Source organism: Strigops habroptila, chromosome 3 (genome assembly GCF_004027225.2).
Source record: "Strigops habroptila isolate Jane chromosome 3, bStrHab1.2.pri, whole genome shotgun sequence".
Taxonomy (NCBI): domain Eukaryota; kingdom Metazoa; phylum Chordata; class Aves; order Psittaciformes; family Psittacidae; genus Strigops; species Strigops habroptila.
In genome coordinates this window covers 55,631,962-55,658,640 of record NC_044279.2, presented here as the reverse complement: position 1 = coordinate 55,658,640, position 26,679 = coordinate 55,631,962, and the positions used below count along the sequence as shown (strand labels likewise).

At 40.7% G+C, this 26,679-nt stretch overlaps 1 protein-coding gene across 5 annotated transcripts in view; it reads left to right on the top strand.

Moving 5' to 3' along the window:
• The first annotated feature begins 257 nt into the window (after positions 1-257).
• Positions 258-26,679, top strand: part of ATXN10 (ataxin 10) — a 103,915-nt gene continuing 77,493 nt past the window's right edge. For 3 of the 5 annotated variants that reach the window (XR_003990465.1, XM_030478727.1, XM_030478732.1), the window contains exons 1-3: positions 493-626; positions 8,371-8,562; positions 10,723-10,805. Coding sequence is in view for 4 of the 5 variants with exons in the window: in XM_030478727.1 (XP_030334587.1) it covers positions 526-626; positions 8,371-8,562; positions 10,723-10,805 (376 nt within the window). In the remaining variant the exon portion in view is untranslated. Of the gene's footprint in view, positions 305-492; positions 627-2,819; positions 2,832-8,370; positions 8,563-10,722; positions 10,806-26,679 lie in introns of those variants that run through there. The other 2 variants (XM_030478728.1, XM_030478729.1) reach the window with 2 other exon arrangements.

The window sequence follows — 26,679 nt, the reverse complement described above, 5'->3', positions numbered from 1 at the left end:
AACCTTCCTTTAGTATTTGGCCACAATTATGTCTTTTTATTCATTGAAAGCTTTACTTCCTCCTTCCCCCCTCCTCCCCCATGCATAGATGTTAACTTTTCATACATATGTTTAGAACACACTGAAATGGTTATTTGGACCTGGAACCCTCAAACGCAGATAGGACGAGGGGAAGGACCAAACTCGATCGCTGCGGTGCTCAGCCAGCCTTCACCGCGCTCCGCTCCACGAGGAGAGCCGAGGGGCTGCACTCCGAGCCTCCGCGGGCCCGCGGAAGAAGGCGGAACCGAAGGCTGTCCCCACGGTCTGCTTTTTACGAGGGGAAAAGACAACGTTTTACATCCCCTGGACCAACACGGGGCACAGCCCCAGTGCCCGCCCGTGTCCCCACAGCCGGGGCGCCCATTTCCCCGCAGGGCCCAGGGCCGGCCCCGTGAGCCGCTCCGCCCGCGCGCCGGGGCTTGGCCGCCGCCATTTCCACGCGGCGGGAGGCGGAGCTGGGCCGCGCCGGAGCAGGCGGTGGCGATGGCGGCGTCGGGGTCGCTGCCCGCCGTGGCGGCCGCGCCGGGGGCCCGCCTGGAGAGCGTGCGGGCGCTGGCGGGCCTGTTCCGGGAGGTGCAGCACAGGTAGCGGGGAGGAGGGGCCGCCCGCGGCCATGTGCGCCGGGGAAGGGTGCTCCGGCCGCGGGAAGCGCTGGTGCCGGCGGGCCTGGGTGGTCTCTGGCTCGCCCCTGCTCCCGGCGCACTCCTGTCCCTCGGGCAGCGGGCTCCGCAGGGAAAGGGGCCCGCAGTGCCCACAGAGGGACTTGTCGTGTGCCGCCCTCCCTGCTGTGAAATCTCTGCCTTCCCCCCAGAACTGTTAGTGTGGGTCCCGGGGCCAGTGGGGTGACCTGTTCCTTCTTCGCTCCTTCCCCTTGGGATCCCATGAGGAGCTGGCAGTCTGCTCATGTGCCTCAGGCAGGCCCAGGGCAGGGAGGAAAGCTTTGTGCATCCCAGTTGTAAATGACAGCAGTTGTGCTAGAGGCAGGTGTGCTCATGTAGCCACTGTGGGGCAAAAAGCCATGCTGAGCCCTGCAGGGTGGCTACAAATGGGTGAGATGTGCATGTCTGAGTCTGCTGGGTGACAGTTTCATGCGAGGCCATGGCTTTGAGATGAGGGTGGTGGTTGTAAGCAACTGAGGGCAACTGCTGTGCAGCAGGATGGGCTGCAAGGGCTTCAGTGGGAGGAAAGGTTAGATGCCCCTTAGTAGCATTAGGGTAGAGAGAGAAATCATGGGGCTGGTATGGAGGGTTGCTGTCCCTGTAAAGTAAGTGGGACCTCTGCAGTATCGCACACCACCTGTTGGCTTTGGCAAAGGTTGGGCATGCAGAGGTTCAGCTGTGTGACTGTGCTTCGAGTAATGCTTTTCCCCCTGCTTGGGAGGTGGGAGGAGGCATAGGTTGGTGTGAAGCTTGTGCTCACTCCTCCTAACAGTAGCTGTTTGAAAGTTATTGCACCTAAGAACGAAGAAATCAAACATTTTAGCTTAGCATAAAATTGTGGTGGTGGGTGCCCTTCCCCCCTCACCCATCATCCCCTCATCCCTGTTTCCATCCCCCCCGCTCCCAATTCCCAGTTCTATTTTTGTTCATTAAATCCAGATTTAAAAGTCGGGGGGGTGGGGTGGTGGTGGTGTGTGTGGAGGTAGATGTACTTTTTATCTTGGAAGAGAGTAGGACCTGTGCAAATTTTGGGCTCACATGCTGGTGTTTTCTTTGTATCTTGCCTTCCCTGAAATCTCTGACAATGTTTGACAGAGGAATAGACATTCCCTAAAATAGCCAAGTTTTGTGGGTACAGGTAGGCCAGAAGAGAGACACTGCAATTACCCTTCCAGAAGGAAAAAGCTGTAGTGTTAGCTGGCATCCAGGATAGATTAGAATGGATCTGAGAGCAACTTTGGCAATAAATTCGCCAACTGTGGAAAATGTTGAACCAGAAGACAATCCAGTGGATGTTTGGTATTTGAAGTTATGATATTTAGTGATGATTGTTTTATTATTATGTGATTGTTCAGTGCTTGTGGAAACAAAGTAATTTTAAAATGTGAGTTCTAGTGGTCCGTAATTCAGAAGCAAATAAGGTGAGGAAATACTGCCTCAGTTATGAGACCATGGCGTGGAATTTGAGAGACTTGAATTCAGCTGTGTGCTTTAGCCAAGACTTCCAGTGCTTTTGAGCAGATGGCTTGATTTCTTTATGCTTCCGTTACTGATCTACAAGAGGAAGAAAATGGCTTTATTCTATTACCAGGATATTGTGAAGAGAAAGACTTTAAAGGCTTTTTAGGGTCTCTGTTTATAGGTATGGAATCGTGTAAGTTTCTAAAACATGGAGTGGAAATGCAGATTTACAAACTTCTGGATTGTTTGCATAGTTCTTGACTAATTTCATGGGTTTTGGAGCCCTGGTCTTTTGAACAGGGTTGCATTAACGTTTTAAACTCTGTGTTCAGTAGGATGTTATCTTGTACAGTTCTATTTTTAAGGTCAAGCACATAGGTCTTACAAGGAGTGACAGTAGTCTTTCTTTTGGCATGGATACATGAATTCTGATTCTTTGTTTTGACTTCATGAGAAATTGTGCATGTCTTCCTAGTCTGAGAGCTGGGCCACTGTACCCTTCTGCTTCCTTTTGTATTCCTGCAGAATACTTGATGCTGAGATCAAGGACAGGTGGGAGTAGCAAATTATGAAGATCCTGTTTTAGGCAACAAAACATAGAAAAGAGAAGTTTGTGGAATATCCACAGAGCAGTTCTGAATGAATTTCACGGCCTGTTTACAATAGAAGGTATTTTGAATCTAAAAGCTACTTAGCAGGCTTTTTGCTAGTTTTATAGATTGGTATTTAAAGATTAGGGAAACAGTTGTGGAAAGAAAATTGTTTAAAAAAATACATTTTAGATACTTGTAGCCGCTATTTTTATCTGTATGTCAATCTTTGTCGTAGTGCTGGAAAAAGACTTTTTTTTAAAAATGGTTCTAAGTATTGCTGTGGAACAGTTTCCTGAAGGCACTCTTGACTGATTTCTTAATGTTAGCTAAACACTTCCTGCCCTCCTCACTAATTTGAAAATTTAGTTTTTGTGCAGAAGGATGATTCTAATCTAATTCCTTTGTAGTGCACACTCAAATCGTGGTGATGCTTAAGAACAAGAGTTGCATTAAAATTTTCTCTGAATAGAATCTGGCTTTATCAAACAGCCTTTAAGTCATTCCTTGTTCATTTGGAATACCTTTTGCTTGTTCACTTAGACTTTTCTCTTGTAGGAAGAGATTTGATTTCTGCCCGGAAAGATCTGGCTTGAGCACATCTAACTTACTTTCACAGTGTGCAAGAGAGATTTGGAGTGCTGTCTCTCCTCATTGACATGTAAAAATCCACATCTCCTTATACATGCATAGTGAGGATAGGCACTTTCTGGTGTACCTCATACTTGCTTTGTTAGGATGAGTTTTGTCTTTGTATTTCACTGGAAATGTCTACACTCCAAGGTTGGGATTTTTTTAACTTTCAATCCAAAATTGAAAGAAGTTGCCACAACAGCGCAGTCTGCTTGTGAGCCAGTGTCTGAATAAAACTTCTGTTTTGCTGCATAACTCTGTAATTAGAGTAGAAACTTTTCCAGATGAGAATAACTTTTAAGGTGTCCTTTTAATGGGAGAGTCACAAGAATGTGCACAAAAGTACTTGGAGCTGTTTTTTTTTTTTTAAACTTGTTTTACTAGTTTCAAATACTTGAGTGGTGTACAGTAGCACATCTTGCACTGACCACTGATTTCTGTATTTTGAAGTTGTGTCAGGAAATTACTAGTTTCATGTGATAATCCAGCATATGGTATAGACAAATACAAAGGAAACTGCAGTTGGACTGAGAGTTTTCCTATTTTTAGAATAATTTCAATGTTAAAAAACTCAGTAGACTAACAGCTAATGGTTCTGTATGGCATCTTCACTCGATAGAGAAAACATGGCTTTTGTGTGTTTGGGACAGGGCTTGTCTGAGTCCTCCTTTACCAGACCGTAGCTATTCTGATGTTTAGAAAAACTTGTGTCTGGATGCATTTGCCATGTGTACTGCGGTGCATTAGCCACTGAATCTCTTTTGGCATGCATGCCTGTCATGCAGCGGCAGGAGCTGTATCACTTCTTGTAAGCTGGAGGTTCAGGACCCGAGAATGTCTTTTCTTAGATCTTGGAAACTAAACCAAATTCCAAACCTTCTTTCGGTTATGTAAGCTCCACTGTTTTCTTTATGACTGAAGCCAGCTCTGCCTTTGGTCTTTGTTGTGCTACTTTGGTATTTTCCCCTGAGTATTAGAATCATAGAATGTCTAGGGTTGGAAAGGACCTTAAGATCATCTAGTTCCCTGTAAAATGTATTATGATGCTGTGGTGATTTTTTAAAATATTTTAATGTAGATGGAGATTGTGTAAGTTGATTGATCAACTGGGAGGTTGTAGGATAAAACACTTATTTCCTGGAGATCTGATATGTAATGTTGTAGTAATTTAATGGTATTTGTAAACATTGTTGTATTTCTTACAGTACAAGTGCTCTCCCTTCTTTGTAAGTCCAGTCACACCCTAACAGACCTCAATATTGGATGCACTGTACTGTTAGTAAGATGTAGATGAATATGAAAGTATCACTGTTGGAGCAACAAAAGTTATAGGAGGCTTAGGAAACATGAACTGTGAGCAGAGTTTGAGAGAATTGTTTTTGTTTGGACGAGGAAAAAGAATGTAGCAGGAACAGTGGTGGGAAATAGAGTCTGCAGACATGTTTTAAGGTGTTACAGATGATAGGATGTGTAGAGGGCAGGGGGGCCCAAGACTGCTGGTCGGTATTCAAGGATCACCTCCTACGTGCTCAAGAGTGTTGCATCCCCACTAGAAGAAAGTGCAGCAGGAGGGCCAGGAGACCTCCATGGATGGACAAGGAGCTGCTGAGGAAACTTAGAGGGAAAAAAGAAGCTTATAGAAGGTGAAAGCAAGGACAGGCGGCCTGGGAAGAATACAGGAGCATTGCCCGGGAAGCCAGGGACCAGGTTAGGAAAGCTAAGGCCCAGCTAGAATTAAGTTTGGCAAGGGATGTAAAAGATGACAGGAAAGGATTCTATAGATACGTAGCAAATAAAAGACAGACTAGGGACAATGTAGGCCCTCTCCAGAAGCTATCAGGAGAACTGGCTACCATGGATTTGGAGAAGTCTGAGGTTCTTAATGACTTCTTTGCCTCAGTCTTCACCAGCAAATGCTCTGACCACACAACCCAAGTCTTGGAAAGCAAATGCAGGGACTGTGAGAACGAAGACCTTAGGCCCACTGTAGGAGAGGATCAGGTTCGAGACCATCTTAAGAACCTGAACATGCACAAGTCCATGGGACCTGATGAAATCCATCCACGGGTCCTGAAGGAGCTGGCGAATGAAGTTGCTAAGCCACTGTCCATCATATTCGAAAAATCCTGTCAGTCAGGTGAAGTTCCCGATGACTGGAAGAAGGGTAATATAACCCCCATTTTCAAGAAGGGGAAGGTGGAAGACCCGGGGAACTACAGACCAGTCAGTCTCACCTCTGTGCCTGGCAAAATCTTGGAACAGTTTCTCCTGGAAAACATGCTAAGGCACGTGAAAAACAATGAGGTGGTTGGTGACAGCCAACATGGCTTCACTAAGGGGAAATCCTGCCTGACCAATTTGGTGGCCTTCTATGATGGAGCCACGGAACTGATGGACAGCGGCAGAGCAGTTGATGTCATCTACCTGGACTTGTGCAAAGCATTCGACACTGTCCCACATGACATCCTTGTCTCTAAATTGGAGAGACATCAATTTGATAGATGGACCACTCGGTGGATAAAAAACTGGCTCGATGGCCGCACGCAAAGAGTTGTGGTAAATGGCTCGATGTCCAGTTGGAAACCAGTAACGAGTGGTGTCCCTCAGGGATCGGTGTTGGGACCGGTCCTGTTCAACATCTTTGTCGGTGACATGGACAGTGGGGTTGAGTGCGCCCTCAGCAAGTTTGCCGATGACACCAAGCTGTGTGGTTCGGTTGATACGCTGGAGGGAAGGGATGCCATCCAGAGGGACCTTGACATGCTTGTGAGGTGGGCCGATGCCAACCTTATGAAGTTTAACCAAGCCAAGTGCAAGGTCCTGCACCTGGGTCGGGGCAACCCCAGGCACTGCTACAGGCTGGGCAGAGAAGAGATTCAGAGCAGCCCTGCAGAAAAGGACTTGGGGGTGTTGGTTGACGAGAAGCTTAACATGAGCCGGCAGTGTGCGCTTGCAGCCCAGAAAGCCAACCGTACCCTGGGCTGCATCGAAAGAAGCGTGACCAGCAGGTCGAAGGAGGTGATCCTGCCCCTCTACTCTGCTCTTGTGAGACCCCACTTGGAGTACTGTGTACAGTTCTGGTGTCCTCAACATAAAAAGGACATGGAGCTGTTGGAGCGAGTCCAGAGGAGGGCCACGAGGATGACAAGAGGGCTGGAGCACCTCCTGTATGAAGACAAGCTGAGAAAGTTGGGGCTGTTCAGCCTGGAGAAGAGAAGGCTGCGTGGTGACCTCATAGCAGCCTTCCAGTATCTGAAGGGGGCCTACAAGGATGCTGGGGAGGGACTCTTCCTTAGGGACTGTAGTGGTAGGACAAGGGGTAATGGGTTCAAACTTAAACAGAGGAAGTTTAGATTAGATATAAGGAAGAAGTTCTTTACAGTGAGGGTGGTGAAGCACTGGAATGGGTTGCCCAGGGAGGTTGTGGGTGCTCCATCCCTGGCGGTGTTCAAGGCCAGGTTGGACAGAGCCTTGAGCCACATGGTTTAGGGCAAGGTGTCCCTGCCCATGGCAGGGGGGTTGGAACTAGATGATCTGAAGGTCCTTTCCAACCCTTACGATTCTATGATTCTATGATTCTACATGGCATTTAGGGACATGGTTAGTGGTGGACTTGGCAGCCTTAGGTTAAGGTTGAACTCAGTGATCTTAACGGTCTTTTCTGACCTAAATGATTTTATGATTCTACAGTTGGTTTATGGACATGTGATCTCTTATGATAAAGAGCAGGTCGAGTTTCTAATTGTGCAAATGTTTAGGCATTTGAGCGAGCAGCAGAATGCAGGTAATACTGTATCATCCACTAATGTTTGATCAAGAAGATTTTAAATTCTCCTTTAGGAAGAGTTTTCTGTATATTTGGCTTAATATATTTTTGTTTAATATTACTTTCCATTTCATCTAACTTTCTTGCGTTCATAGCTTAGGAGGTATTTCTTAGCCTCATGTCTCAGATACTAACTTTCCTGTTTGATCTTGAGTACATGACAAGCCTCATTAAGGTTCAAGGAGGCTGCATGTGGATTTCCCTTTTTGGTTCTGGTTAGAAGCATTAGATGAGTGAATTTATTGAACTTTACTGTAGCAATGCCATAAACACTCTTTGGTGTGGTTTCTTTTCAGCGTGAAGTATCAAAACTAGGTTAGCAATGTTTGTAATGTGTTGCTCTCGTATCTTTTCTGAACATAAAATCAGGGAAGAGAGTATGTGAATAGTTGTAGTTTGGAAATGTGCATATCTGTGTGACAGAACACCTGCAGATGTGCCTGTCAGTCCTGGGGAGTCTGGTGAATCTATGTGGTGCAGCAGCATCAGCTCTCACATCCATTCATACAGTGTCTCTCTATATGCTTATGGTTTTGTAGTGTTGTTTTCCTAGGTCTTGATATTCTTAAGAAGTGACATGGTATTTTTTGTGTTGACATAGTTGTCTGCTGAAATAGACAGAGTTGACTTTCTCCCTTGGCTTTTATTCACACACTTGAGAATGATGCTGGTGCAGCCACTAGCTTTCTTTATGACTTCTCTTTCTCCTCTGGTGAAATTTGTGGCAGGGTATTTTATAATGGAGCTTCTGATAACCTTTTTCTTCTGAAACATCTAGTGCTGGACATCTAAACTGTGTTTATTAATTAAAGCAATTCCCAATTCTTAAAACAACATGCAGTGTCATATATAAACATGCTAGCTACCTGCAGTAGGGAGACTTCTTTTTAAAATGAAGATTCCAAAGAGCGGTTGGAAAGCTGTGAGGAATACTAAGGCAACACAACTCTCCCACAGCTCGTTTTCTGAAAAGGCTGGTGGAATGATTGCATGAATGTGTTTTGCTCTTTCTACTTTAAAGACCTTGTACACTATGGATAGTTAAGAGATTGTTGCAGAAACATCTTTGTGTTTACAGTAAGATTGTCATAATATAGGCGTTTTCATAGCAGTGTGTTTTTTATGTTGTTGTTGTTCACTACAAATTCATTTGTTTCAGAGAAATGGCAAAAGAAAGTGTATTTCGGGATCTCCTGGAAATCCTGAGGGGCGCCTCAGATGAGATTGAGCAGGCCTACAAGGACTACTGTGAACTGGTAGATCTAGACACCTGCCTGCTGCTTATCACAGAGTGTTTCAGATGTCTGAGGAATGCCTGTGTTGAGTGTGCCAAGAATCAACATGTCATGAGGTATAGCTACGATCTGTTTTAACCCATACAAAAGTATAACCTTATAATGTTTGTGTGGTTTTATATAGACATTCTTATTTTACACTGCTGTGTTAGTTGATTTATTAACTGGTATTTCCTGCTTGATTCAATCACTCAAAATTAAGTATGCAAGAAACAGAAATAGGTGACCTATTTGTAGGTCAGAGTTTGGGGCACTGCTGAATAACAGAACGAAGTGTTTGTGTCCTTAGTACAAGTTGATTAGGCAAATGATTTAAACCTTTTGGAAGTCTGACTGTGGAACTATCCTTTTTTTCTCTTTTGTTTCTTTTTTTTTTTTAATAACAATGAATAAGTAAATAGTCTTAATTATCAGTTACAGGATTACTATGTTTTTTAAGGTACATGTGGATCTGTCTGGCATTCATGACAAAGTATAGCGTGTAGGATTGCGCATATCAACCCTGGTATATACACAGGTAAACTGATACTAATGGATGATAAGAAGTCAGTCTGGCTCCTTGGGTTATTTAGACTCTCTTTGCAACATCCAGGGGATGCTTGGGATACAACCAGCTGTAGTTACTGAAAACTTGGTAGTCTGCCTGCAGTTCTTTAGAAAAAAACCTAAACCAAACCCAAACAACATGCAGTGTCATATATAAACATGCTAGCTACCTGCAGTAGGGAGACTTCTTTTTAAAATGAAGATTCCAAAGAGCGGTTGGAAAGCTGTGAGGAAACCCCCCCCACCAAGAACCCAAAACCCACCACCCCACCCCCCAAAAAACCAAACCACAACAAAAAATCCCCACAAGACCCCCCTGTCGTTAGTTTGTTAGATCACGAAGAATTGTTGTGGAGCACACTCTCAAAATTTGGGTTCATGCAGCTTGTCAAATTTGGCTTATTGAACTAAATATAATGGGGACACAGGACAAAGTTGCAGCTTCTGTGCTGGGGCAGAATTTTAATTCCACAAAGTTGCAGGATTTTTCTTAGAAGGCACTAGTTGTAGAACAGCGTAAATTTAAGCTCAGGCTCTTGCATTTTTGATCTGGCAGTACTAGCACTCATGGGTCAAGGAACTGCTCTGACAAAGAATTTATATGCTTTTTATAGATGTTTGCTGGCTGGATGTTCAGCCACTGGGTTTCTTATTGTAACTTGCTGTAGCTCCATAGTTACTCATGTTTACAAAATGTGGGAAACAGAATTGTGGGGCTGGGAGTTGGTAGGATTGTCCTTTTCACTAGCATGATAGATACAACCTAGTTATGGAGATCTGAATTCCATTTACTTTCTAAAGCTGAAAACTTCATTTGCTTATACTGCATTCTTTGACTTTCAGTTTTTATAGCATGCACATCCTGCCACGTATGTTGTCTACTTCCAGGATTGCTGATCTTTGGCTGTAGAATTGTTTTGGTGTTTTTGATTCCAAATGGCTTCACTTTGCTGATTTATCTTCACTATCACCATGTTTTCCCATGTCTGGCAGTGTTCAAGGTCAGGTTGGATGGGACTTTAAACCACATGCTGTAGTGGAAGGTGTCCCTGCCCATGGCAGGTGGGTTCGACTAGATGATATTTAAAGGTTCCTTCCAACCCAAACCACTCTGAGATTCTAACTATAATTTCTTTTCACTGGAAAAGGATGAATTATTAACTTCCCTGCTTCCTTCCAAGAGTTTTTGTATGTTTCCCTTTGAACTGGCCCTGTTATTTGTTTGCTGGTGGTCAATTTGTTGGTATTGAAAATCCTCAAAAGTTTATTGCTAAGTAATGTACAGTCACTTTCCCTGAACACTTGAACTTCAAACAAAGCAAAATTTTTACATAAATGAAGCTGTTTAAATTACAGGAATAACCTGCTAATTTTTAACATCTGATTTAGAAGAATAGCAAAAAAGAGAAGAAAGGGTACTTGGTTCTGAAGGTACTGTGTCCAGAATCGTTAATATGCAAGCTGATGTGTAAACCTGTTTGGTGTGCTTCCAGTGGTAGTAGTGTGGCTACTGATAGTCAGGCACAGTGAAGTAGGAGAAACTGCCATCTATTTCAGAGCTTCATTAAGACTTGCTATTAACTTCAGTGAAAAGCCTTTTCACTTTATTTGAGTGTATTTCATATCAAATGATTTTTTTTTTAATTTAATTTAATCCAATTTAATAACAGGAACCTGGGTCTCATCTCTACATCCGTCTGTTTGATCAAATTGCTTCATGGAATACAAATCAAAGAAGAATTGTTATTGACCGGTAAGGCTGTGGATTTTGTTAAACATAGCCTGCACTATATTTTTTTATGTGTGAAGTCTTGTGGTGGTATGATGTCACCTTAGTGATGCATTTTTTCATAGATTTGTTGAATTGTTTCTTGAATTGCTTTTAAGAATTTGGGGGGGGGGGGAGGGGGAGACACTTTTCTTACGCTGTTTGAAGAAAATCCAGCCTGAAGTCTAGTCAAGTTGTATTTTCACTCAACTGTTCCCTGTAGATTGTTAAAGGAAAGATATGTGGAAACTTCTTTAAAATTAGCCAACCTATTTGAATTGCAAAAGGGAGAAGTTCCTGTAATGCCTCCATTCCAAATATGTTCTGCTGTTTTACTGTCTTTTTATTTGATCTGCAAACATAGTGAAATGAAGGAATGCTAACTTTTTATTTTGATGACACTTGAAATAATTTATATTATTCCAGGAAACAAATTTTGGCTGTGACTTTTATGAAAAAAATCTTTTTTTTTTCTTTTAAATTTTCATTTCTGTGCCATGGTTGCTGGCCAGTCAGGGTAATACCTGCCAAGAACTAAGCACTGATTTGAGTAGTGTTCAGATTTCCCTAATGGATAAGGGTTTTTCTTCATGCAGTGAAGAGAAAATCTGACTGTATCCACCTTAATGGCAGTTCTTGCTACTGATTTCTACCACGCTCATTTCACTGGATATTAAGACATTTTCAGTAATTTTCTTCACAGTCTTTTTCCCTCTCTGTGCATTTGGAGCTTGATATAGGGCGCTGGATCCCAGTCTTTACTGTCTGTGGTTGCAGAGAGTAGGGAGCATTTGGTTTCTTTTCCTACTTTTATTTCTTTTCATTCCCATTACTTGGATGAGGTTTTTACTGGGTTCCTGTTGCTGCTTTATATCATTTTGTGAAAGCAAGTGAAACTACTGTCATACTTCAACTTACCCTCAAACACCTTTATGGAGCTGGGAAAGAGTAGTGCAGTCCAGGATACTCTTTTTTTTCCCTTTTGCTGCTATAGTTGGCTCAAAATGAAGCCTTTCAGGCATGTGACAGTATTGTGCTTAAGCCATGTTTACTCCTTCATCTGTTGCTGGAATCCGTCTTCCAGAGAAGCATCGGTGATACTAGCACAGCCCTTCGGTGTGGGAGGACCAGAACTAAACTCTGTGCATGGCAAAAAGAGGGCTTACTCAATGACTGTTAAGAGGAGAAACTGATAGCACAGAGGAGTGACTTTCAAGCTGTGTCACACAGTTGGACAGGGAGGACTGGGAAAAGGCATAAAGGGCAAGAATGTCCTGCCCCACAGTTGTGAACCTCTTCCTAGACCAGTAAGAGAAAAGGAAAAGTGATGGGAGCTGAAATGCTGTTTTTGTCCGGCCTGATGTTGTCTGTACTTGTGTCCTTGATAGCAGCAGGCTCGAAAGTCTGCTCTGGGGAAATGGACTTCCCACCTTCAGCTTATTCAAAGCATCAGGAATTGCAGCATGGGACTATCACCTTTCAGTGGCACCTCCCAGCATTTGCAGGAGAGTGAGCAGGATGGTTACATGTATGGCCTGATGTTTCCTCTTCAGTCTGGTGGCAACTGACCCCTGCTTGATGGGTTATTGTATGCATGTGTGCTGTTCTGCTGCTGTTGGGATCTGAAGCAGCAGCAGTGAATGTTACTTGGCAAAAAAGGAGGGGGTGGAACATAGTAATTCAATTAACTACTTTAGACTGCTTTTCCTAGCCACAGGATGTTGTACAATCTCTTTTTATCACTATTGAAAAATAAGGGGGGGCATTGACCAGAACATTTTTAATAGTATTTCAATAAAAAGTGTTTGTTACTGTTACTCTACGTAGCCATTCAACAAATGAGTTTGAGTTCTAACTAGAATTTGACGTATTGACCCAGGATAGAAGGTTCACTTGATATTGTGTGTAGTATTGATCTCACTGGGAAACATCTGTGATGAACATGGCTAGGTATTCCATGTAAGTTAGTACAACAAAAAATTTTTTTAGACAAGCAAGTGTTGCTAATTCCTTGCTGAGAGATCTGTTCAACTTTGTTCTGAGTAAAAATTAGGTAGTGCCTAGAGCACCAGCCCCTTCCATAGGGCATACCTCAGAGGTTAACACATTCCACTGTGGATTATTAGTCATATTTTTTCAAAATAGAGGCAAATTCTTTCAAAAGAGAGGCAGATTGCTAAATTGGATAGTACTGTTGAAACAAAAGAAACTCCTGAAATTAGTAAATATTACTATGTTTATTAACTGTATTTCTACTTCATGATTGATTCTCCTTCTGGTATTTCACATAGGAAATCATGTCACAGAGCTAGAGTAGCACATGTATTTTGTTCTAGCAGATAATTAGGTGTTAAGTAGAGTATTTCAAGTTCATTTGGATGTGTGTCCTTTTTCTGCCCTTAAATGGCTGCTTGGATTTGATGATCCTTCTTGGTGCCTGTTTATATCCTTGAGGTATTTTGAATACTTTAATGTTGCTTCCATAGCAACAAAATACAAAGATAAAGCGTTAATGCTGTTATCGCAGAGTGAGCAACACTAAATGTTCAGTTCATGTCCCTGTGAAAAATTCCCAGAGCAAATCATTGTAGGCTAAAGAAATTTGAAGTTCATACATTATTGTATTTATGAAGAATAAAGATTGAAAACTCTTTATGCAGACTGAAGAATTAGTTTAGCCTCATCTGTGGTATGTTTTCACTCTTTATCCATTGGTAACTGTTAAGACTGTTAAGTCTGAATGGTGTGGTAGTTTTTGGTAGTAAAGTTCAGTGTAGTACAATTTGTAATAGATAAAACCAGAAATAAAATGACCAGTGTGGTGGTTCTAAGAGAGGGGACATGATCAAAGCAGCAAAAAAGGATGTGCTGTGCAAAGTGATGCGATCATAAACTGTTGCTAAGATTTATTCAATGAAATCCAGCCTGCTTTGCATCTTCTCTGCTAGGAGAAAGACTTTTTTTAATAGTTTATCTTAGGTCCAAGTGTTATATTCATGGCTAATTTGCCTCCTCACTTCAGTGTATTTACTGAAACAATTCTAGTGCAAGTTTTCAGCACATCTCTTTCTTTTTTTTTCAAACACTGTAAAAAGCTACATAAATTCCTTAAAGCTTGTAATGTGCTTGCTCCAGTCAACTGTAGAAAAATCTGTTGTTTGAGTACATGGTATGCCACTGAGGTGGTGGGCCAGAAAAGCTGAAGGTGAATTAGTATGTCTGTCCTGGAATATCTCTTTAAGGCTTCAGATAGGTTTAAAAATAACTACTTAATTCCTACATGTGGCATATAAAGGTTGTCCAACCCCACCTGCAAGCCAGTCATCCCTGTAATAATATTCTCCTGTTTTTTAATACATATATTAAAGGAACATTTTTAGGCCCTTCCTGTGTGGTGTTGCTACACATAGCTGTTTGGCCCCACTCTTCCTCCATGCTTACTTCCCAACTTAGTTGCATTTCATAGCCTGGTTTCTCTTCTTGTAATTTCTTACAGTACCTAGTATTAATTTGTATTGAGCAATTCATATGATGTAGTACTTAGAGAAGGGAGCTTGCTCTAAGGAGTTGCACGATGAAAGCCAACAGCTAGGTGAGTGCCGGGGGCTGATAGGTAATGATGGTAAACAAGTGTTTGACAATTTGCTAAATGTCTGGACAGCATCAAGAGTGATTTGTGACAGGTAAGTCACACATGCTTACAAATGTGCTCTATTTTCTTATTGCTCCAGCAGTCCTCCTTCTTCTCTGCAGAAGATAGAACTTCAAGTTCTATCAAGTAGAGAAAAATTTAAGTGCTACGCTACTTGGACAGTATTTGACAACTGAACTTCACCTCAGTGTTCTTGTAACTATACTAACTGAAAGCCTACGAAGTGGATGTGGAGCTTGGATATTCCTGGTGGGAAGACAGACGAGATGACAAATACTTCTGCCTTCTCCCCAGTTCAAAATCAATTTGAATAGGGATTGAAGATGCAGGAACTCCATCTACTCATGTAGAAATGCTGCATGCAAGAAGGTCTGTTACATTTCTTTGTTAAATGATTCGAGACCACAGTCTTTCAACAAATAATTAAGTCTCTGCAGAATATAGATTTAATGGAATTTTCGTAGTACCCTCTGCACATCCCTTTTGTTTTAGTTACGTTTTTTAATTAAAAAAGAAAAGTCTCATCATAACAAGGATTTTTGGTTTGGTTTGGTTTTTTTTCTTCTGCTGTGGGTACAAAGACCAAGAACACTTGCCAGAGGAGCCGGCTGATGAAGCTGCCAGATGAACTTTAACTGAACTTAAAGCAGACCCAGATCTCTTAAATGCTAAGAAGTTCAGTATGTTAAGGATTGCAGCAGACGTAGGAAATATCTTTGTCAGAAACCCAAGTAGAAAATCTCCTTCACTTCATAGCATGTGTCGTGGTTTGGTTGTGGGGTTATATTTTTCCTTTTTCCTATGGCAAATCTTAAGCTTTCCAGCAGAATCTAGCAGACCTTTGGGAAGGTACATTGAGGTTTGTTGAGATGATGGATCTTTAGATTCCAGAATGTGAGATCTAGATTTAGGATTCATCTCTGAAATCTGGAAAAAAATAGGTAACTTTGTTTCTCCTTGATAAATTGCAAGCAAGGGCATGACTGTTTTGAAGCAAGCTTGTATTATATAGGCTGTCCCCTGTCTGATCCTTTCATTGATTCCCACCCCCACCCCATCCAGAAGGAGCTTTAATCTTTTTTGTTTGTAAATAGGTCTTCTCAAACCTTTCACCACTTCAAAATACTGCTGATGCTGAAAAATGTACTTTGAATTCCAGCATAATTGCTTAAAAAGTGTTTATCTGCCAAAATACTTTTCTCTCCTCTAGAATAAAAAGGCATTGAATGCCTGATAGCTGCCTTGCATGGGACAATTTGTTGTGCAAGTTCTCTGAATGAGTTGATTGTCCTTTCTCAGCAGAGCTGAGTGCAACTACGCGGTATCAGCCACACAGCAATAGTGTGCTGTTTGTGTGTGCCTGAGAGAGGTGCTCTGAGCATCATGCCAGCATTCCTCAGTTTCAGGCTGCTTGGTGGTACTTGAGCTAGCTTTAAATCAAGTAGCGTGAATGTTATTATTGTTACTCTGTCCTGATGCCATCCCTCTGAAGTTTTTAGGGCTTTTAGCCTATCAGGGTAAACTGCATAAAAATACGTTAATGGGAAGATGTTAACAGCATCTGTTCAAAATCAGATTCCAGATGTGCCAGCTGTTGTACAAAGGTTTAGGTCATTCACTGCTCTTAATGTTATGAAGTCCAGAAATGATGGGTGGATTATCACGGATGATAAGCTTGAATCCTTCAACAGGAATTTGACTTTGCTTCCAATTTTCTGAGAAGTGTTCAGGTGTACTTAAACTGCTACAGATACTCTATTCAGAACAGAGCTTAAAACATTCCTTTACAAGCAGGGATGAAAGATGACTCTCTGTAAATTTTTTAATACTAGGCTTATTATAGTAACTTGATCATTTTCTGGTAGGATGTTCAGCAACATGAATATCATATGCCTAACACCTGTTCACAGCTCCTTTCTTGAGGGAGGATGTGTAGGAAAATATGGAATATCTTGTTTTAAACATTTTACAAATGCTCCAAATGCCATGTACTTACAAGGGAGCTATAAAGAAATGCTTCTTGCTTTGAGCAGAAGAGGATGAAGCCTGTAATGCTCTTCAGGTAAAGACAACCTGAAACTTGAGTTCAGCTTCAGTCAGTGTTCTCCAAGTATCAAACTGATTTGGACTTGATCAGCTATTGTGTATTTTCTTTTAGTTAATGAAAAAACAATTGCTCTTGATCCGTTGCTGCCATATAGGTTGATTGTGGTCTAGGAAGAAAGTGCGTTGGAAAGTACTTTTTAATCTGCCAGTGTGGAAGGGTCATACTCTGCAGAAGAAATGGCAATAAGTAACCTTGGAATTTAGAACTCTAAAAATAAAAACATCATCACTCCTTCGCAGAGATTAAAAGAAAAAAAAAGGCATAAGGGAGGGTGTGTGTGTGCTTCAAAAAGAAGAGGTAAGGAACCTAGGCTATATATAGCTTCCAGAGATACTATTTCTTGCAGAAGCCAGATAGCTTAGAAGTGTTTCATTTTTGAAATAAGACAAAAACTTTTTCCCAAGGTCTGCAGGAGAACGTCACATGATTGAGTGAAGAAAGATGCTTGATTACTTAAACTTTTGAAGCTGAAGGCATGCTGTGTTTAAAAAGTCTCCGAGTTCTATGCTGTAGGAGTTCATGTAGTGCTAGAAAATCATGTTGACGTTTTGTTAAGAGGTCTGTGAAAAGAAATTAGGAGATCAGAAATTCACAGCAGCTGCATTGGGTAGTTTATCTATTCTAAAAAATTGTTAATACAAAGTTGTTTCCAGGCTTTACAGAAAAGGAGATGCTTAATCAAATTATTTTGTTTTCCTGAAGAAGAATGGAGTAAAATGGGGGCTTTGAGTTATGTTTGCAAAAGTATTCCTCAAAACAAAAATGAAGGAATAGCTGTTAAGTGATTCTCCTCAAGAGAGGTTAGCAGAAATAAACCTTTCAGTTCTGTCCTTACTCAGTGAAATGAAACATGGAATGTGTCTTTGCTCTGACCTGTTCCTAGTTCTGTACTCAACCATTTGCAAATTGGAATTGCACTGGAAAAATGAGACTGGTTGATTTTGACAGTGTGGAAAAGCAAGGGAAGGTGACATTCTCAAACCTGCCAAAGAACACTGAATTGATTTTCCTTTATTCTTTTTTAAATGGGCAGCCATGAGTCCCTACCCATTTCTTGATTCTTAGCAATGTTTATGTATCTATTTATTTTTTTTCTTCCCCTGGAAAACAATGGCAACAGCAGCACTTATACTTTTGATTCCACTAAAAAGATGCAATCTTAGCAACAGGAAAATGAGCTAGAAGTAAATACTCAGAGTTCTTCAGAATGTATCTGGGGGGTATCTTTGCCGAACTCGTTAATTTGAAAATCAGAGCTAAATGCCTCAGTGGGGTTACATACTAACATAGGAGTCTATCTGTGGCCTATTTTTGATACTTTCTTTCCTTTTTTTTTGCCTGTACCTTACCATTTGGCATGACTGGTCATTCAGCAATGTATTTTAAATTATCAGGAACGAGAAACAGAGCGGTCAGCTATGGAACCTAAATAGTCTTTAATGAATGCCAATATTGACCAAATGATCCTGGCTCTTATCCTTTGTGCTTCTCTCTTATTTCCTGTTTGGTATCTTTCATGTTTCTGTTTTATTCTTAAAGAAACTCCAACACATTCAGCTTTCACTGCTTTTTGTAGTTCTTTAATCACGTTGCTCTGAATGGTTTCATTTCCAAAATACTGCTTGTGGTTTGTGTATGAAAAATAAACATTTAAAAATATGCCTGGAAAGTGTGATGGAACGATAGATTTTTACTAGACAGACATTGTAGCACAGTGAATATCCAGAGCTCACCCAAAGCATTTGGAAAACCATTGCTCAGTTTTATTCCTATAAACAGATCTTTTTTGCTGCCTGAACAACAAGTGTGGAGACACAGGATTGGTTACATAGATTTGATTGTAATGTGACTACAGTTGGAGAAGATGTAACTTTTAAATTGTATCCTGGCAAATCTCAAACACAATGGCTACTATATTTAAACCAACAGGACTAAGGAAGGAAAGTTAATCCTTCCTCTCCTCCCATCAGTGCCCTCTATATTTATCTCTTGAGGAGAGTGCGTACTGTTTTGTTGGGGATTTAGTTGTTGGTTTGGTTTTGAGGGGGTTTTGTGAGCAAATACTGTAAATTATTACACTTCAGATTTTTGTACGAGTCATATGTGATGGGCTGATTTTCGTGGAATGAGAGAGTAAGTGGTTATAAAGCTTGAACCATTTTACTTGTCATACAGAGTCAAAACATCCTGAACTGTTAATAGGTGACATTTGTCAATTAAGTTCGTATTAGCTTTTCTTTCAAGGGAGAGGAAGTGGGAAAGAGTGGTTCCTGAATGGACCCACAGTCCATGGGGTGCCAAATGTGCCTCAGTTGCTTGGCAGAAAAGAGAATTTAAAAATCTGCACTTCCATTTATTTTTGTATTTGGGATTTCCTTTAGCTTACTGCTAGGATAATTAAACTACTTCTGTTTTACAGCTTAAATAAACTAGACACTAATTTAAACAGACTTTTTTTAGCCAAATAAATAAAGGACAACCCTGATCATAAGAGTTGCCAGTTTCCATGTGTGATCTTTGCTTTGTCTGTTAGGCTTTTTGTATGGGGGATTCGTGCCAGTACTTTGCTGCCACTGTTAAAGTAAAAACTGTAATTACATTGTCAAAATAATATTTATAGTATTTTCGGGGAATAATTGTGGGAGTGTGACGAATATATTATACTCATCAAACTTTTATGTAAACATGAGTTTTTTATTTGAGTTATTGGTGCTGTTTTTGGCCTTTGTGTTTTTCCAATCTGTAAAAATAATATTAGGATTTTCATGGTCTTTGTAGTGTTTACAGAGTGTGTGCTACACTATCTGGTGGAAGTAAACTGCTATTTGCACTTGTGTTGGGATTTTGGTTTCATGTTTCCATAGCTTAAGAAAATCCTTTGTTTTTGTTGAGTTTTGCTATCCCCTGATTATTATAGCTCAGAGCATTTTACTACTTTACCAAACAGGAAAGTTTTAAGTAATTGGTTTGTTCTCTTTGTATCATTTGGGGTTGGTCAGGGATTGGTTTTTTGTTTGGGTTTTTTATTTGGTTCCTTTGTGTTTAGCTCATTGATTTTTTTTAATTATACTTTTTTTGTATTTGAAAGTGAGTCTGAGTGCTTTTGAAAGGTGACTGTGAGCGTCTTCCAGAAACATCTGTGCTAGGAAGTACGATGTTTTCTAACAGTAGATAGTTGCCCCTTTACTAGTTAATGGTACATGCAGGCCTTAGGCATTCTTGCTGCTGGGCAGTGGTAAGTTACCAGATGCAAACATATTTTGGCTTTGCCCTATACTGCAGCTTGAAGTTTACAAGTGCTCTGACTGTGCTGTGTTTTAGTGAATACTGCCACAGCTTTTTAATGAATTGTCTGTCTTCAGAACATCTACACAAGGATTACAGCCATGCAAGCTTCACCCTTCCTAGGCATGTCAACCTGCTGCCACCCTCTGTGGGTGAGAAGGTTCTCTTGGTGGTCCTCATATTTTCGTCCAAAAGCCATTAAAGGCTGTGGAAAGACTCTGATTTGGGTGGGCCTTGGTTCAGGTCATTGTTCCAGGCCTTTGGCCTTTTTTTTCAGAAACTGCAAAATAAGGAGCCAACTTTTATACCTCTTTCAGCTGTCCGCAGAAGGAAAAAAGCCAACCTGGACTAAGATGAGTCAAACTGATGAATTACCTGGAGTTAGCAAACACTGAATTCTCTTTAACTCTTGTGTGTGTAGCATTGCCTCTGTCTGCAGTAGTCAACTCTTGGTCTGTGCACTGCAAGTCCCATACTTTGAATCTTGTGCAGTGTGTACAGGCATAACTAACTGTACCCTGCAGGGTTAGTACAGTAAAACATATTTATGTGATGCAGCAGTAACTGTCATTTTAAGTAAATGCCAGTGTTACCGTTGTTTTCAGCCTGATACATCTGTGTCACATGCACGGCTTGGCTGTGACTTCTGGTATTAATACGGAAATTTACACATGCCTTAATTTCTTTTTCTCATTTTATCTGGAGTGGAGCGAGTTTTGAGGAGTGCAAGTTCAGATCCATTGAAGAAGGACAGCTTTAGGACAAGGGGAACTATTTAAATGCAATATTTTCTTAAGGGAGAGGGGAGGATGGGAAGGATGAGGGAGTGGGGCTTTCAGCAAAGCCTGGATCATCGTTACTAGACCCTTGATAGCACAGGCAACTGTAGTTTTATGATCTTGTGTCCAAATATAGTAAGCTCCAGCTTGCTGTGTTTATCCCTTGTTAGTCCTGTGGAAGACTCCTCCCCTTGTTTCAAAACCTTTTCCTAACTTTGGTCTAAATGTCCTAACAAGTTTGAATCCGGTGGTTCTTGATAGTGGGGTTTTTTCCTGCCTTGAGTCTCTACTTGGTCTTGATTCTCTACTTTAGTCCTGTTGCTTCTGCAGTCATTGGCTGATTTAAGCTATGCTGAGCTGAATTATTTCGTTTACTGTGGACTGTGAGGATAAAAGTGTATTATTGCAGTGGCTTGTTGGGATACAGTTTGAACTACAGACCACATCCTGCCTAATGAGGTTCACCTGTCAGATACTGGTGACATGGATGGCATTGGAAGCAGACTTTGAAATAGTGACAATAAAGTTGGTACTTCCCAACAGTTCGATGTTTGTTGCACTGATGATCAAAACTGCCCTTTCCATAGTGTTAGTGGAAATGGTTTTTGATTTCTGTACAGGGAAACAGAGGTGGTGACTGTCTCAGAGTCAATGTAAATCATTTTGCTCCAAGGAAAGAGACTAACTTGAGCTAATATCCTTAAGTCATAGCAATTAGTAGGTCAGTGGGCTGTCTTGTAGGTTTCCCTTTTCTTGTTGCTGGTACTGCATTTAGGCAGTATGTATAGCTGTTTTATTTTGTTCTTCCTTCTGTAAATTGGAGGCTTTCTAGTACAGCCTGCCAAGATGTTGCTGATTTATGACACATGCATAGTGGTTTTGTAGTGTGGACTGATATCCACTTGGAGCACAAAGGAAATGGGAGTTTGCTGATGTCTATTTAATTTGAATGGTTTCTGGTTACTTTGGTTGAGGCTTAAAATGAACAGTAATGCCTGTATTTCCACGGACCTTTAAATACAGTGTTCTGTAAGTCCTTTCCTTCTTTCCTTCCTTGCTCTTTACTGTCCCCTACCCTACAAGCAAATAACATGAAGATTCATAATGAGGCAGGTTTCTAATCTACATAAATATATGTGAATCAAACTTGCAGAAGTATCTGTAGATGTAAGATGGTCACCAGTGGTTTACTGTGAAGGTGTAAAGGGGTATGCGTGTGGTGGAAATTACTGTTCTATACTGGATAGAAAATGTATTCCCTGCCTTCAAATGGAAGGGCCGCAGTGTTTTTGCTTTGCTCTGACATTGTGTGCTAAATCAGCAGCTGCACAGGGAAGCTCTGGTGTGAGCAGGGCCATCATCTTTCTGATCATCTTACCTTGCAGCAGCTGCTCTGTGCCTGTTTCTAGCTTCCCTCTGCATCAAAGGCAGGAAGAGGAACCAGCCTTTATCTTGTAGCGTGCTGCTAGGCTTTCACCAGAAAAGGGCAGGCATCAATGGGGTTTGCCAGTTATACACCGTCCCTAATAGATCCTGTGGTTATTGGCAACGATGGGCATAGTGCAGGTCGCATGCTTCTTCCCTTCTCCTCCTCCACCACAGCCTCTCTAATGGCTGTCGTGGAGGAGAAGAGATAATCTTTACAGTAAATGTATCCTCTACGTTATGTTCTTACAAGACTAGGTGGTTTTTGTTTTACTCAGCAGGGATGTCAGGATCATAAAATCAAGGTGGGAAGCAAACAAACCTTTTAATTCAGAGAGCTTCCTGAAGACAGAGTGTCCTAAAGATAATGTAGGGAGAAGAAGCTTAACTGTTTTCACGTGTACTGAAAGGAAATGTCCCTAGCAAAGAATGTCCCACAGAGGCCGGAGAGTACTGTTACTTCTTCCTCCAGGGAAAGTGAAGATGGAAGGGGGATGGAAATGAGGTGGAGGAAGATCCAGGCAAGAGAATAATGGGAGGCATCTGCTCTTTGGGTAAACTATCATCCGTTTGGATAAAAACCCAAGTAGTTATAATTACATAGAAGTTCACCATGGTATTCTCTCAGTCTTTTGATTATTATTGCCATGACACAACTTGCAGACTCTAGTTAATGAGCATTGTTCTGGTGGAAAAGGAGAGGACTGCCTGTAACTGTGGCTTTCTGGACACCTGCTACAAGACATTTTTTTCCATTCTGCAGCATCCTTTTTTGCTAGCAGTTTTGGGCTTGAAGAGAAATGCTGTGTGCCTGTCTTTCACTTTCCAGTGAGAATTTTGGGGAATATTTTCAGTGTGGAAAGGGAAAGTTACAAATTTGTACCAGGAGACATCAAGTTTTTTTTCCTTTCTTCCACCCTCTGGGCATACATTGCATGTGATACGCAAGTGACCGTAATAAGGCAATGAGAAGCTGCCTTTATGGGTATAAAAAAATAAAATAAATGGTAGTGCCCCAAAATGTGGATGCTGTTGGATGCCCCAAAACTATTGCTATTTATTAATGGGGGTATGCAAGTAAACATGCTGAATGTAAGTTCACTTGTGGATTTCTGTCTATTGCAAAAGGACCATCATCCATTCATTAGCCAGGTACACATTATAAATGGCCCAAAGTGGGGTGGGGAAAAGTCTAATATCCTTTCCACAGACTTACAGAAAAAGATCATTTAGCTTTTCTAGGGAAAATAAAAGCACTTTGGTGGAAATTTTGGTTTAAATGAAACAACATCCACATCAAAATAATTGGAGAAATTTGCTCATAAGCTTGGTTAGTATTTTACATGTTAATCTTTTTTTTTCTTTGACCTATACAAGGTATTATGTACTAGTTGTGTCATATGGTTAGATACCACGAATAACACATAGTGGGTGGCCAGTCCTTCTTGTTATTTTTCTTGGTTTCCTGGCATGGTTTAAGTCCAGGTTGAGACTCCCCAGTACTTCGAACTTGCTGATTTTGCTACAGCAAGGTCTTTAAAGAGACATTTTCTGTTAGATTTAGGCTCAACTTCTAGGTTGCTTGAGGAGAAAGATTTCTACATCCTAATGCATGCAGGAAGCTTGTAAATGCAGTTCCCAAGTCTGCAAGCACTTAGACGTGTTTTACTTCACATAGGAGAGTAATCTCAGGCATATGTTTTTGCTACTTGTGGGGATATAACAGGAGTACCATTTATTATGCCTTTAGACTTTAATAGATAATTTATTAAAGAAATGAACACACTTAAGATGTTTATTTTCTAAAAATGATGCAATTAAAATACCAGAAGATAAAGAGTCTGGCCCTGTTACTGTATTTAATAAGTATTGTTAATGCTGTATGAATTGGAATCAGTATGAAACTGATGTCATATCGGGCAGTGGGCTGTAAAACTGACTTTTTTCCTAGTAAATGCACAAATAAGGTTGGTGGGGGTTTTTGGGGGGGGTTTTTTTTTGGTGGGTTTCTTTTTTTTTTTTTTATTTACCATTATGAGATCTCAGAACTAAATTTGCATCAGAGGCTAATTTGAGTGGTCTGATGGTTTCTTCCAGCTCCCTTCTAATCCACTTGTAACTCCACAGTTCTGATGGCATGGTGGGGATTTTTCTTGCCTTTCAGTCAAATTCTCCTTTTTAGTAAGAACAAAGTGTTTTGCCTAGACATTTATCTTCCAAGAACAGAATGGTTGTCCAGTCAGTGCATGTACTGTTTTGTTAATATTAGAGTTGGCATTTCTGAAGGGGAAAAAAAATAAATTAGAAGCATTACTTTCTTGTGGAGGTGGAGAAGATGAGGAGTGGGAACAGAAACTTCTTAAACACAACATTCTTGGTATTCCACAGATGGTAAAAATGGGTTACTAGTCTGCACTACAGCAAGTGCAGTATGATCAAGGCGGAAATATAATCGGTAGCTAGACGTTCATTTTATATACAGAAATAAAGTACTAAGCACTATTTTAATAACTTTAAATGACAGAGCCTGTATATGCATTGTACATTCAATTTAAGCAGTCTAGACAGACTGTTATCCAAGGAAAATACATTTTCATCAGTATTTGTGGTATGATTCATGGTGGTGAAGAGGCAAATAACTCTTTTTATGACTGGAAGTTGCTTTAACTTGCAGCCACAAGGAAACAAGTCAATGACCGGATGATAGTGGTGGAAACTAGCATTTTATAGTAATAGGGGTCTACACCTTATGCTGAATTGAAGATTTTATTTTTCCAGGGATGGCAATACATCACAAAACATTCTGGAATTGTTTACAAACAACCAAAGGTGGTCTGTGTAATGGCTCACAGTCTACAATTCAGATTTGCGAAACTCACAGCTGACTTACAAGCTGTGCATGCTGTTGGGAGGCTGTGATTTGGTCTAAGTACTTGTAAACCATTGTGCATGCCCCCAGTGTAGGGGGGGGGGTAGGCACCAGCTATGTCTTTCATGCATAGTTAACAGTTGGTAAAGCATTAAAGCATAAAAGATATGCAAGTTTGCTAGGCTTGTGTTTGCAGTCTGGCAAGTGATGCTGTACAGCTTCATACATGCTTTGGTTGGATTTATTTTATATCTCTATGTAACTCTAGTAAAGGCAGAGGATTGTGCTATCGTCTGTGCTGTCTGCCCCAAATAAAAAGAATGAAAATCTCTTCTTATGACTGTTGTAAGCCTCTGTAGCTGAGGCCAAAGTGATTGGTGAGCAAGTTCATGGGCTCCTGTTCTTCACTACAGGAATTGTAGTAAGAGTTTGACAGATAAGTCTGATTATCTCCCAGGAAAAAACCTCATGTTCTGTAAGTAAGACATAAATGTGTATGAATGTGAACATCTAAATAATATACACTAAACCGAAATACACTACACAACATAATGGTTATGTGTAGCAATTTAATGAGGAAAAATACTGGGGGGAGAGGGGTATCTTAGGGTGAGAAATTGCAGTTAATCTTGTTGATAGAGGCTTACCAGCAGTAAGCTCTTCTAACTTTAATTGTTTTCTAATTATTCAATGAAAAGTGCACACTAAACCTTGCTTCAGATAGTGTGTGATCAAAAGAGATTGAAAGGAACAAATGGAGCTATGATTTTGTAGGTACTGAACTGGTGGAGTATATTTAAGGAATCTTCATGCAGGGCTGTAAGTATCAGCTGTCTCACTTGTTGCATGGGTGGCACTGAGCAGCAATAAAAGATCAGTTTACATGTAGACAAACATTTAGGTACCAGAATTCTTTAGGAGAAGAGTCAGTGTTTCCCCCTGTACAGGTTGTCCTGTGGTATAAAGAGTTTGTTTTTGTAGAACCTAGAAAATTATCCATAACCCGCTGTAGGTTGGTTGTGAAAGCAGTATTTAATCTGAGTATTTGCATTTGCTAAAGAACATACTGCTTTTATAGAAAACATTGAAATCTCAATGGGGGAAAAAAGTTCTTCAGCTCTTAAGGTCTATCTGTGTATCAGAAGTTACATCTTAATACATGTAATTTCACAGTGGTTGACCATCCGGTTAAAAATAGCGTTGTTGACCACACACAGTGTAACATTTTTTAAATTAAGATTTAGCTATGCTGATAGCTACAGAATTATTTGTTAAAGTCAGTGCTTATAGACACGAGCAGCCAGGGAGTGGACTTAAGATGTTAAATAAGTCAGTCCTATGGAAAAGACTTTTTTTTTTATAATTATGAGTAGTATTTCCCAAATACTAGCTAGTGCAGCTGGAAAGAGTGGTTGGCACTTATTTTTAGCTTCAAAAAGATCCATACATTTTCAGGTAAAAAGTTAAATAGTCGTCGTCTTATTTTCTTTCTTTTATTTCCTTTATTTTTCCTTCACCTTTTCACAAAGCATATGGTTTATTGAGTGGATGGCAGAATGGTTTCAGCCAGTATGGTTTCAGCTGTGCAGTGAAGTCTGTTTTAATCAGCTTTTACATTTTCTTGCTTCTGCTGTAAGGACAGTTACATTGTTAGAGAGGAGCAAAGTGATACCTGTATTTTACAGATTTCTAAGCATAGGTGAATCACAAGTTGCAGCAGTCAAGTTCAATAGAGTTAAACC